This window comes from Microtus ochrogaster, chromosome 2 (assembly GCF_000317375.1).
Source record: "Microtus ochrogaster isolate Prairie Vole_2 chromosome 2, MicOch1.0, whole genome shotgun sequence".
NCBI classification, from domain to species: Eukaryota; Metazoa; Chordata; class Mammalia; order Rodentia; family Cricetidae; genus Microtus; species Microtus ochrogaster.
The window spans coordinates 36,268,778-36,282,318 of NC_022010.1; the positions used below are offsets into that span (position 1 = coordinate 36,268,778).

General features: G+C 38.4%; 1 protein-coding gene across 5 annotated transcripts in view; it reads left to right on the forward strand.

Moving 5' to 3' along the window:
- Nucleotides 1-13,541, forward strand: part of Il1rap (interleukin 1 receptor accessory protein) — a 148,935-nt gene that overhangs the window by 79,016 nt on the left and 56,378 nt on the right. For all 5 annotated transcript variants that reach the window (XR_003378064.1, XR_003378065.1, XM_013351694.2 and 2 more), the window contains exon 3: nucleotides 10,298-10,583. Coding sequence is in view for 3 of the 5 variants with exons in the window: in XM_013351694.2 (XP_013207148.1) it covers nucleotides 10,298-10,583 (286 nt within the window). In the remaining 2 variants the exon portion in view is untranslated. The remainder of the gene's footprint in view (nucleotides 1-10,297; nucleotides 10,584-13,541) is intronic.

The following is a 13,541-nucleotide window of genomic DNA, read 5'->3' on the forward strand; positions in this document are numbered from 1 at the left end:
GTATCTTCCGTTCTGGGTTTATTTATGTTAGGAAACAAAACTTCTATCCACATCAGTCATGACAGTCATTGGTTTTCATGATAAATCTCAGTGTCTTAACACAACAGATATTCTTAAAATGTATTTATTCTTCTTCATGTCAAGGTTCCATGAAAGCAAGGTCACATTCCTAGAAAGCTCTGCTCCAAGTGGTAGGGATACAGGATCCCATCATGCGATGCTGCATCATTAGGTCATTATACAGAAAAGAAAGTGATCTTCTGCTACCCAGCCAGGTCATACATCTACAGTACAATGCCTGCACTTAAGGCTCAGGTCACAACATGAAGGGGTGGGGGCAGAAAGACTGTGAGAGCCAGAGGACCAGGAAATCTCCTGTGAGATTGTCTGCTGGAAATGTCAGAAAAGCTACATCTGTGAAGGTTCAGCAGCATGGCTGCCTAAACCAGACCTAAATGAGTATAATACCAATAGGCAGGCTAATATTGAAATTGGAAATCCCATGGAGGCTACCCATATACAAAGACATAGATGATAGGCAACAAAGAAAGGTTGGGAACGGGAGAAACATTTCTCCTCAGGAAGAAGCCTTGTAGTTGGTTATCCAATGCCAAGTGATCAGCTCTGAAATCATACACATACAAATAATACTAGACAGACTGAGCAGGTTGTATTTATGTTTTTAGACATATGTGCAGGGTTGTATATGCATACATCTGTGTATACACCACAATAATAGTTGAGGAAAAGGAAGCCATGAGTCTGAAAGGAAGCAATGAGAACAAATGGGACGGGTTAGGGATGAAAGGAAAAGTAAGACATGGTGTAATTATATTTAAATTAAAAATCAAAATGAAGAAAATTTGCTGGACTTCTGCCTTTTTGCCGTTGTTTTTCTGTTCTATAAAACCTCCATGTAAGGATAGAGAAAACTTCAACAATTATGGATAGGGTTACAAGCACATCACTTGTAAACACTTGTAAACAGTACACATAGCCACCTCACCACTGGAAACATAATTACCCAACTCTTAATATGGTATGCATGCATGAATAATTTTAATACGATTAGCATCACTCATTATTGTGAAATAGGTCACACAATTAAAGACACACCTTGGCCTTCCTCAGGACAGCAGTGATCACTCCCTGGAATCTCTTATGCTGCCTCTCAGCTTGTGCATTTCCATCTCCTCTTCTAAATAAACTTTCAGTTGCTTACCTGTCTATAAATTTTTTCACCCTTGAAATATGCAACATGAATAGAGAGCGGCCTAACCATCCTCTCAGATGTTCCCTAAATCATTATGATAATTCTCCCCTGAGAGTCTTGCCTTTACCATCATCTACTTGTGGTAAAAGCTGTTTTGATGGAGCTGCCTTTGGGAGCAGAACAGTAGAGAGTGTCTTTAGGAAGCTTAAGGCAGCAATACCTAAGATCATTCGGACACCAGGCATAGCACAGGGAAGTGCGAACCTCCATCAGCTGTTCAAACCTTCCGTCTCTGCGTCTTTTAAGGTATGTACTTCATAACTGAGAAGTGAACTGACTGTCATATCTGTTTGTAGTAGCATGATTTTTGTAATTATAGAAAAAAAAACAAAGTGAAGAAATATTCTAAAAGAAAGGATGTGGCTCTAAGATCATTTGACACTGGGAAAAGCTTTGTCGGTTGTATTAGGTGACATTCTTTCCCTCCCTCCCATCTCCCTTCCCTCTTTTCCTTCTCCCCTCCCTTCCTTTCTTCTTCCTTCTCTACCTCCATTCCTTCCTCCTTTTTTCCTTTTTCTAATGTTCTCAATTATATCGATATGTTAAGTCGATCATTGTCAAACATTATGGCATTCCTTTCCCTGCCAGCTGTCCTCCTCAAAGACACTTTCAAATTTTTTCTTATTTCTTTGGCCATGCCCCTTTTGTCAATTTGTGTGCTGGGTATATTTTTATTCAACCCATTGTGTCATGTTTTTATTCTTATTATAATAAATGATCATTATTTTTTACTTTCTATCTATATATATAGTTTTTGTATCTATTCCTCATTATCCAATACTATTGCATATTTAATTGAATCAACAATCATTTAAATCATATAACTTTAAATTACAATAAACTATTGTTAGGTTTCTTTCCTAATTTTTGAATGCATTAATTTTATTTTCCATGTTCTCACTCTGGTTTGCTATTTCATAACCATTTTGTGACATTTTGTTGATTTTCTCTATACTTTTTTATAGTGATAAAATCGCTGTCATCTACCAGATGCTTGACTATCTCTCCTTACTTTCCTTTCCTGAACTCAGTCACATGGCTGTTATCATGAGACCTTCACGGTCATTCTGCATATTATTTCTTTGTTCGCTTAAATTGGACCCCCTGTTCCTGATCCTGTGTTTTCCTTTGTAATTATTTTGTTGTCATTTTCATGACATATATATCCCAGAGGCTTTCCTATGACCCTAACCCCTGACTGTCCATTAAGCTTAGTGTCAAGACGGGAAATCATTTTTCTCCCCCTAGCCTATTTTTTGTCTCCAGTCTTTCGTTTTGGTTTCGAGGCTCCTGAAGCCTTTTCCTTTCCGACATTAGTTAAGTGTTCAGTTTTGTCCTTCTTACTGTTCTATAGTTTGTAGAATCATCTCTTCCATAACAATATTTTCAGAATGCCGTACCCATGTGCATCTGTTTTCCCTTTCTGGTGGGGCGCAATGGGTGTAATGATAAAGGCCTTGTCATCTGAGTGTTCTGCATTTCCGCTCTGGAACTTTTTCCTTTGAGTTATTTAATTGAAAGTTTTCTTCTCTTTTATTTCCTCTCTTGTGGTTTGTATCGTGAAATGCTGCACTTCCCTGACGGGCTTCTAATTTCCAGGTCTGTTTTCTATATGCTTTCCTTTATACTTTACCTTTTAGGGAAACCTCAATTTGAACTTCTAAGAAAACATGCATTACAGTTTTACATTTGCAGTTACACTTTGATTTTGGACTCTCTGAGAATTCCTCAATCACAGGAACTCCTGTTCTCCTGCAGGAGTGTGGCCAGCTCCTCACCTCTCTGAAGATAAGAATTACAATACCTTTTAAAGTGTTTTCCTTGGATTATTTTAGCTTTCGCCAAATCCCTTCACTCTATGTCATTGAGGAGTATATTTTGTGTCGAAATGTTCTGAGATTCTCCCTGGGTTATATAATCAGAGTTAAGTGATTGATTAGAATTCCGAGTGTGAATCTGAGACCAACTTTGGAACTCTCCTTGGGGGATAGGGCTGCACAGTGAGTTCAAGAGCCTCAAGTTCAAATGTTTGGTCTTTCTCTGAAGATCTTTTTTTCTCCTGCTTGTGGGTGGGTGATGAAGTCTGAATCTGATAGGCAAGATGGTGTCCATGCCTTTAATCCCAGTACCGGGAAGCCGAGGTCTGCAGATCTCTGGTCAACATAGCAAGTTCCCAGCCATCAGAGCGCCATAGTAACTAGCCTCTCTTCAATAACTAGTCTGGATGCCTTTACTTTGGAGCTGTGTACGGAATGCTGCTCAGTCTGAGGAGGACTAGAACTCAGGATATAACCTTGATTGATAGTTTTCTTCTCGTCCTTTCTGTTTTGCCACTCTCCCATATCTTTAGCATTGGGAGTGATTCACTTGCCAGGTTAGAATGTATCGATGGTATTAGTAACAAGAAGATCTCAATCACCATGACTTAGAAAACCTGCGGCATTGCACAGAGGGACCTAAGCAAGGGAGTTTCAGAGTAAGTGTCCTGGTTCACAAGATAAAAGAGAGCTTGATGAAATACAACCTAGCCATTGGAATCCCCATCATAAGTGGCATTTGTGTATTGACCTAAGGAAGCCACACACCTCTCCTTATTTGAGATGTGTATAATATGTGAGGAGGAGGCCTGAGTATAGTGGTAAACAGCAATGATGACTCCTTGTGTTGGTGCTGACAGTTGCTGGGTCTTGGCTGCATTCAGGATTGCAGCTTGGTTTGTTCTCCAACATTTCCTTGCTGGCTTATGATTTGTATTTTGAAATCTGCTAAATGTGTTAGCCTGTGTTCCTTTAATATTGACATAGCCACATAGTCATTTCTCTTTTTTTCTTTTTGTTATTTTTTGATCGTGCCTTGGAAGAATATTTTTTTAATGGAGCTTGAGAAAATAGGGAAATTGGGTTCAGGTATTAAAACAGTTAAGTTTATCCGGAAGCTGTTGTAATTTTCTATAAAGTAAATGAACTTACTCTGCAGATTCACAGCACCAATGGAAATGTAATTAATGAGTGGGAATATATAATTTATAAAAATAATATACAGTTATCGCAAATGCACGTTGATGTAAACAGCTTTTGAACCTTCCAGTTCTCTATGCATGTTGAAACTAAAAGCAATGTTAATGAAAGAAGATCAAAAGTTACTCACTACTGAGTCCTGGGAAGTACTATGTGTAATTTCCAGGAAGATTGCTTGGAATGCAAATCTTTCCGTTTTTATTTTTCTGAGATAGAAAGATGCAATTCTTGGCTTTTGTCAAAAGGAAAATAGTTGTTGACTTAGTTGTGTCGACACTTAGTTGCTGCAAAAACGTCGTCGAAAAATCCTAAACTTGAATGACAAGACTTCACTTTAGCTGTGACACCTATGTCTGGGCTCAGGCATCTGTAGGCTGCCAGAGGCAGTTTCTCTGGGCTGGCTGGTCAATTAGTTTTGGGCTTTGGCCAGACAGCTGTACTTCTGGATGTGGTCTATGTATATACAAGTTATTGCTCATTTCAGCTCCCAGTTGAACCAGGTTGATTCTTACATTGATAAGCGGGTTCCAGGAAGGAAAAAAAAAGTCTTAAGTTTTAAGGTTGTGGGCTGCATTGTATCTGCCAGTGTAGATTTCCGTGGTAGCCCTGATTGAAGGGGGTGGAAACAGTGTAGCCTCCCATTGTAGAAAGTGAAGGATACAGAGCAGAAAAGAAAATACAGATTGATTTGGAAGATGACAACCTCTAGAATCTTCAAATGATGATTAAAAATAACTTTTCTATGGAGATAGATAAACCAGACAGATCAAAGAAGGCATTTAAAATGTGTGTAACCTTTAATTTCTTGGGGTAAAACGTATCCTAAGTGGTGACATATAAATGATAAACTGCCAGCTGCTCCCTCACCTTTATTCCTCAGAAGCAGACTGTTCAACTTATTCAGACAGGATTTCAGGGCTGGTGAGATGGCCCAGCTCTGTCGGAGGACGTAGGTTCAGTTCCCAGCACCCACATGGTATCACACAGATTTCTGTGATTACAGTTCCAGGGAATTCAGTGCCCTCTTCGGTCCTCTGAGTGCACCACACATGCATGTGGTGCACATACACACAGGCAGACAAAACATTCTTACATATAAAATAATATGAATAAAGTTTTTTTCATAAAATTTTATGTTTAACAATTACTTATAAATTTGATACGTATTATTCAAATAATATATGTCATAATCCAAATTAATAATTCCAGAAGAAAAGTAGCTTTCACACTTTGAGCAACTTGTACAGTTAAATGTGATAATAAAAATATTATAAATGCTGTAAATAGTAACATTCAATGAATATGAGGATATTACAACTAATACAACTGCAAAAGTGCGAGAGGGAGGGAGAGAAATGAAGGTGGGCGGGTAATGATGTGGAGGAGGATCTGAGAGGATTTGGGGGGTATTTTGGAAGGGATGTGAATATGATTGAAATATGCTATATGAAACACTCAAGGAATGAATAGAAACATTATTTAAAAACAGCTTACTAAAGTAATTGCAACTTTAGTGTCTGCACATGCTGAATCATTCTATTGTGATTAAAAGTGGGATATGTAAAAAATTTAAAAAGAAAAAGCGATCATTTTAATTTTTAATGATATTTTACTTAATTGACATTTTAATGTTTTTTCATGCATTTTCTTATATACAATATATCTTGACCATTGTCACCCCTTACTCCTCCCTCCCATCCCTCTGGAATCTCAACATGCCCACCCCCAGCTTTCACGTCTCCTTTTTTTCTGTCCCTGTGATGCCAATAAGGGATGCTCAAATGTGCATAGGTGTAGGGCATCCACCAGCACATGGCAACCTACCAGTGGCCACACACTTGAAGACCCCACCTACCCCTACCATTCATCAATTGCCAAAAGCACCTTGCCTAGGGAAGGAATTCATGAACCTTTGTCTAGTTCGTGCTGGGTTGCTGATTGACATGATCTTGGGCATGTCTTGTCTGGGTTACCACTGCTGTTGTACATGAGTTTGTGAGGGAAACAGCCAAGTCATGTCCAGAAGACAGCATTTTGCAACACTATGTGATAGTTTCAGACTCTTATGTTCTTTCATCCCCCCTTCCAGTTATGTTCTGTGGGTATTGGCTATAGAAATATTGATTTTAGTACTGAGCACTCAATAGTCACAATTCTCAATGCCTTGACCATTTAGGAATCTAAAGTGACTGCTGCCCACTACAAAAAAAGAAGTTTCTCTGACCAGGTTGAAAGCAGCACAATGTATAGACTTAAACATAAACATTTAGAGGACACTTTGAGAACATGTATATTTTACAAAACAACAATAGTAAGTCATTTCTCACCACAGCATGAACTTCCCACTCATGGGATTTTGAACATGTAGGTTTACAGTAGATGGCATGAGTTCTTTGCTGTGGACAGACCTAAAATCTAATCAAACAATACTTGGTTACCCCCATAACAGGCATACCATTATTTCACAAATAGATACATCTTGCTTGGCTGATCAGTATTATTTCAGGCATAGTCTACCACTGAAAAATCCCATTGATGATATTTTTTTTTTTACCTCCAGTGGCTTGCAAAACACATTTCAACACAGTGAGAGCTAGGAAGTTTTCTAGTCAGTTCTAGCTTGATTTGTGAGTTTCAGAACCAAACTGTGGTATGTTACACAAGAGGGTCATATCATCTAGTTACAGTGGGCAACCAAGAACAAATGATGATGATAATGATGATGATGATGATGATGATGATAATGATGATGATGATGATGATGATGATAATCATCATCTAAGTTGTTTAGGGTGTCTCTGAGGCCTTCCTAACCAATAACTTGTAGGGAGGTATTCCACACTATGCACTGAGGTTTTCATTTAATAACATATTTCTTCTGGAAGAAGCCTTATTCACCCATGCAGAGGACCTCTGTTCACACTCTTTCTGCTTTTATTATTGCTGTTAAATCATATTTTTACTTAGCTGACAAAATACTGGATTTCCAGAAAGCTTTTTCAAACCTTGTTAGTTATCATTAACCCACATCTGACCCACTCTCTTCCCCCATCCCTCTGCTCCCACCTTTACAAGACATTATACTCTCAATATTCTTCCCCCTGCTTTACCATCCCGTGTGTGCTACTCTCCTTTCCCTCCCCACTGCCTCTTCCCTGTGTGCATCTCCCAGATCAGTTGTAGCTTGCAGCGCTCTCCAAATACCCTAAATTAAACACCAATCTATAAAATTTAAGATCAGATTTACTTAGGAGTGAGAAGATGTGGAATGTCTTTCTGGATTACCCCACTTAATACAGCATTTTCAATGCCATCCATTTTCTTGCCAAGTTCAATTTTTCTTTATAGCTGAATACAATTCCACTGTGTATAAGATCACATTTTATTCATCTTTTCATCAGTTATTGTATATCTAGGCTGATTCTATTTCCTAGTTTGTATGAATAGATCATCAATGAATCTGGATGAGTAAGTATCTCTCTAATATGATATAGAATCCTTTGGGGTTAAGACCAAGGATGGTATAGATGAGTCATGTAGTATTCCTATTTGTGGCTGTTTTAGAATCCTTCACATTAATTTTCTCAGTGTGTGCACCAACTTATCCTCACACCAATAGTACAAAAGGCTTGCCCTTTCCCCACATCTAGCACTTGCTGCCAATTGCTTTTTGGATGATAGTAATTCTAATTTGGTGAGACAGAATCTTAAAGTCGTTTAAATATTCTTGATGATGCTGATCATCTTTTGAAAGTGTTTATTAACCATTTGTAGTTATTATTTGGAGAATACATTTTATCAGTTTCTATGTAGACCAGGCAGGCCTCAAACTCAAAGTGATTTTACCATATCTTTCTTTCGAATGCCTTGGTTTCCTTTATGGTTTTCATTGAAGAGGTCTGTGTAGTTATTTCTTAATTGCTGTGGCAAAGCACTAAGACCAACACAACTTTTAAAAGAAAACATTTACTTGGGATTGTGATTTTGAACAGTTAGCATTCATCATGGCAGAGCAAAGCCATGGCAGCAGGAACCACTCAGAGTTCGCAACTTGGTCCACAAATAGGTAGTAGAGAGCACACTGGACATGACAGGAGTCTCCTAAATCTCAAAGCCTTTTCCAGTGATACTCCTCCCCTTACAAGGCCACGTCTGCTATTCCTTCCCAAATAGTTACAGCAACTGGGGACCAAGTATTCAAACATATAAACCTATGGGAACCATTCTTGTAAATGGTGGCTGCTCTTTGGTTTTCCAGATGCCCCCTCCCAAATTATACCACATCATCTTAGAAGATAGAGTGTTTTTCTTAATTTGCAAAATGTAAATGGACTAAATATTGCAACTATAATTCTTGATTAATAGCTATTTTGCATATGTAATTTTACTATGTCACAGTTAAAACCTTCCTTTTTAATTAGACAGAAAAGGGGAAATGATGTGGGATATCCTTCTGTATATACGTTGCTTTTATTAGCTAATGAATAAAGCTGTTTTGGCCAGTGACTTAGCAGAGTAAAGCCAGGTGGGAAATCAGAGCAGAGATAGAGATAGAAAGAGAGAGTAGGTGGAGTCAGAGAGGTGCCATGTAGCCAACAAAGGAGAAAGATGCCAGAACCTTACCAGTAGGCCATAGCCTCATGGTGATACACAGATTAATAGAAATGCATTAATCTAAGGTATAAGAACTAACTAAGAATACACCTAAGACTAACACCACTGGCCAAGTGGTGTTGTAGTTAATATAGTTTCTGTGTGATTATTTGGACCTGGGCATCTAGGAAACAAATGAACAGTCTTCTTTTATATATTCTCATTTAAACCATTACAAAGTCTTTCATATCCCTGGTTGCCATTTTATTTTAAAATACCATTACCTATATGATAAGCAAAAATCTGCTTTCCATTTATTATAAATAACATAGAAAGTTGTAGGTACAATTTGGAATGTAAGGAAGCTTATACTGAGTTTAAATATTGTATGCATCTTATATTTAATATACCATATGTTTATATACATTATATCATACACATATACGATATATATTTATGTACTTATATAATACATTATATATGTATTTATGTATGACTATTGGGAGTCCAAGGAATAAATAAAACTTTTGTCTGGTGGTTTGGTTGGTTTTCACAGGACCCTTATCATCTGTGGAATCCTTTATGTATTTTTATGGTACCTTCTGTCTGTATTGTAACATTCTGATGTCACTCTCAGGAACAAAAGTAATTATTATGTCTTTTGTTTCCCCCTGAATAAACCAGTGGTTGCTTTTCGTCATAAAATAAGTTATAAAAACCATTAACTTTTTTTTCAATCACTGAAACATGAACAGACATTTTCCTCCCTCAGTTTGCAGTCCTGTTTGCACAATGTGGTCACTCCTTCACATAAAAGGGACATCCCAGGTTGATGTGCAACACAACTGTAAAACCCCATGAATTTTCAATATTTACTACACAAATGTAGATGTATAAAAGATCTTTAATGTATTGGTTTTATTGAATTTATCAATTAGCAAAATATAGTATTTCCTTTTACCTTCTTAATGTGGAAAGTTGGTATCTTCTATTGACTTGCATTATATTTCTGCTGAACAGTACAGCTCTGTCCCCAAAAGCAGGAGACCTGGGGAGAACTAGGAGTCTTCTCTCCAGGTAGAACAGAGTTGTCTTTTTAGCTATTTTCTTTATGTCCCTGTGGTTTAATCAATACATGTCTTCTTTAAAGACATTCCTTGAAGGATTCTACAATACCAAGACACAGGTAGCTGTCAACAAAAACACAACACTACATGATAAAGAAGTAATGATAAAGAGAGAAGTAATTCTTTCTATTGGCAAGTGTTTATTAGGTATGTTTATCAGAGGGAAGTTATTGGAGATGTCTGGAGAAAGAGGCCCATAGAAAAGGCCAGACAGTATCAAGGAGACAATGTTCTGGGGGTCTTTATTGGCTAATGACTCACCTACCCTTTCTTTTTTCTTTTTCCAGAACGCTGTGATGACTGGGGACTAGACACGATGAGACAAATCCAAGTGTTTGAAGATGAGCCAGCCCGCATCAAATGCCCCCTCTTTGAACACTTCTTAAAGTACAACTACAGCACTGCCCATTCCTCTGGACTTACCCTGATCTGGTACTGGACCAGGCAAGATCGGGACCTGGAGGAGCCCATTAACTTCCGCCTCCCAGAGAATCGCATCAGTAAGGAGAAAGATGTGCTCTGGTTCCGGCCCACCCTACTCAATGACACAGGCAATTACACCTGCATGTTGAGGTAGGCTGCTACTCATTGGTGACCTTCCCTTGTCCTTGGAGTCCCCAGGGTTTTATTTAAATCATGAGCATGCTGTGACAACTGTGCAGGAGAAGGACACATTTGATGGGTTATGCCTTACCTCAGTGGTATGGGAGGTGTGCAGAGAGGTTCTGTCTCTGAGACTATTCTTCGCAGGTGGTTTCTTTTAAGAAGTGATACATAGCAATGTTGTCAGAATCTGGGGTTGAGTTTATTGGCTTCTTTCCATGGCCATGGATCCTGCCTACATGGTTGCCTTGCCTGGAGGCATCGTTTCCCTGGAAAATGAACAATGAAGAGCCAATTCATATCTGTTATGCTTGGCTTTTTCTTGAAGTACCTGGCAAAGACACTACACTCAGGGTATGTTTGTAGAAGGAAGACCGTTTGGGATGCATCGAATATGTTTAGCACAGTGCTTTTCAAATTTCAACCAAAATTCTCTTCAGAAGCAAGTGAATACTACGCCCTTGGGAATCCCAAAAATAGGACTTAAAGCAAACAACCAAAGTTTATACAATCCGTCTTTGTTCTATGCGTCTTTTATTGTTAATGCTTCAAGATGCCCATTTTCTTCTCTGCACATCAATGCTGATGTGTGCTTTTTAATATCCAAATCCCTTTAAAAAAATCATCACCATTGGGCTTAGCTCTCACAGTCCATTTTGCTACCAAGCTGCAATGTGCTTTCTAAAGTTGTATATAGGACATGTCTGTCACTTAATTTAACACAAATTTCTACTATTTATTAGGAATGTTGGTATCAGTTTTGGAGGCTGGAGGGTTTCATTCCCAGTGTGCAGTTTACTGATACTGATCTTCTTCCCCGCTCTTCAGCTTCCAGTCTCTGTGTCTTCACCTCCACTTATTATGATGTGGTCGTGTTGGATGACAGTCCACGTACAACCCCATCTGCCTTAACTGTGTCTTGAGAGGCCCAGTTCCATGTGTAATCCAGTTCTGTGGTTCTGAGCTAAATATTTAACGTTTGAATTAATGGTAACTATGAACACAGTTGATCCTCTAATAATTAGTAAGCCCATTTCCTTTCTCTCTCATGTGTCTTATCTCTACTTCACTGAGAGTTAGAACAACGTTTTGATAAATGTATGCTATGTTATTAGATAAAAATGTTCTCTGCTCCACCCAAACCCCACCCCCAAAAAAATCTTTAACCCACTAGTCCTTTGGAGAGTGCTTGTAGCCTGTGATGCCCCTTAGAGATTGTCATTTGATAATAATTTTATTGGAATAAAGTTTACACTTACATATAGACTTCCAGCGAGCATGGAATGCTCCTGTTCTTATTATCTACACCCCAAATTGGTATAAGTGATGGCATTCAAGCAGATTGTATCAAAAAGAGCATTGGATGAGAGACAGGAAAGTACAACCTTTGTTAACGCTTAGCTGGTGACCTAAGGCAAGTTGTGCACAAATCTGGAGCTTTGGCAGAGTATCTATACCGTGGAAGACTGGGATACATGTTCTTTGAGCTCCTTTTCAACTTTGACAGCTGTTAATCCTTTACCATTTCCTGGGTAACCATCAGTCAGTCCCTGGGGAGGAGCCTTTAGCTGCTTCTGGTTGAATTGTACCTTTGCTGTGCACCTGGTGCTGCTGATGCCCCTGCTGTGCACCTCATGGTACAGAACCTATGTTACTCTTCTTTCACTGACTATCTTTGAAGCTCTGACTATGGTGGCCTATTAAATCCTGCTTATGGTATTCAATAGATTTCCTAGCCCAGATTCCCAATGTGGGCCACATTCTTCTACAGAATAGCATGGGCAGGCCTGTCATAGCAATAACACTCTTTCCTACAGATTTCTTTCTAGTTACTTTCCTATTGCTGTCATGACCAAGGCAACTTATAAAAGAAGGCATTTAAGTTGCGGTCCTTGGTTGCAGAGGCTTATAGTGCATGGCCATCAAGGTGAGGAGCATGTCAGCAGGCAGGCAGGCATGATGGTGAATCAGTAGCTGAGAAGTCTTATATTGATGATAAATCATAAGTTAGAGAAAGCTAACTACGGATGGCATAGGCTTTTGAAACCTCAAATTTCATCCCCAGGGACTCACCTCCTCCAAGAAAGTCACGCTTCTTAATCCTACCCAAAGATCAGCTGGCACCAAGTATTTAAATGTATAAGGCTATGGGGACCGTTCTCATTCAAACTGCCAAAAAGGTTTGGGGATGTTTAAGGCTTTGGAGTTAGATTCATTTTCCTCTGTTTATTGTTCAACTTCTTATGTTCAAATGGTACAGTTGAACTTAAATGTTACTAAGATTATAGATAATGGCTATCATATACTTATATGGTTTAATTATCATATATGTAATTGAGGGATAGCCAAGGTGTTCGTTGTATAGGAGACCTAGTATAGAAATGCAGGGTGGGCTGTAGTAGAGATGTAGCTTGACAAAGGTGTGGCTCAGGCTGGATGAACAATACTGCACACTTTCCCCCTCACTGCAAGATGATTCCTGTACCTGTTTCTGCCTTCATCGTTGCTGGTAGGTGTATACAACAATATTGAAAACTATGTCATAGTTTTTTTATGACCTGCTTAGTTTGTTTTTTCTATGAATTCTCTTATTTTCCTGGCACAGGGGACACTGGGTGGATGCTTTGTCTCTATTTCCCCTTTTTAAATTTTGATCTTCTTAAATTTTTTTTCTTTTCTATATTATGGTAGCCACAATACTAATATCCAAAATTTTCAGTATTTGAACTTTTCAATGATGACATTGGGAAAAAGAAATTGGAGAAGTAACCAAGATTTTAACATATATAAGATAGATATGTCACAGAAAAATAGAGTATGAGTTTAAAGTTATCTGTAGCAATCATGTGAGGCAAGTGAGAACACTGGCTAGAAACAGTAACACCAAAACACTTCAGTTCTGATGTTGGAATTCAATAAAACCTTAAA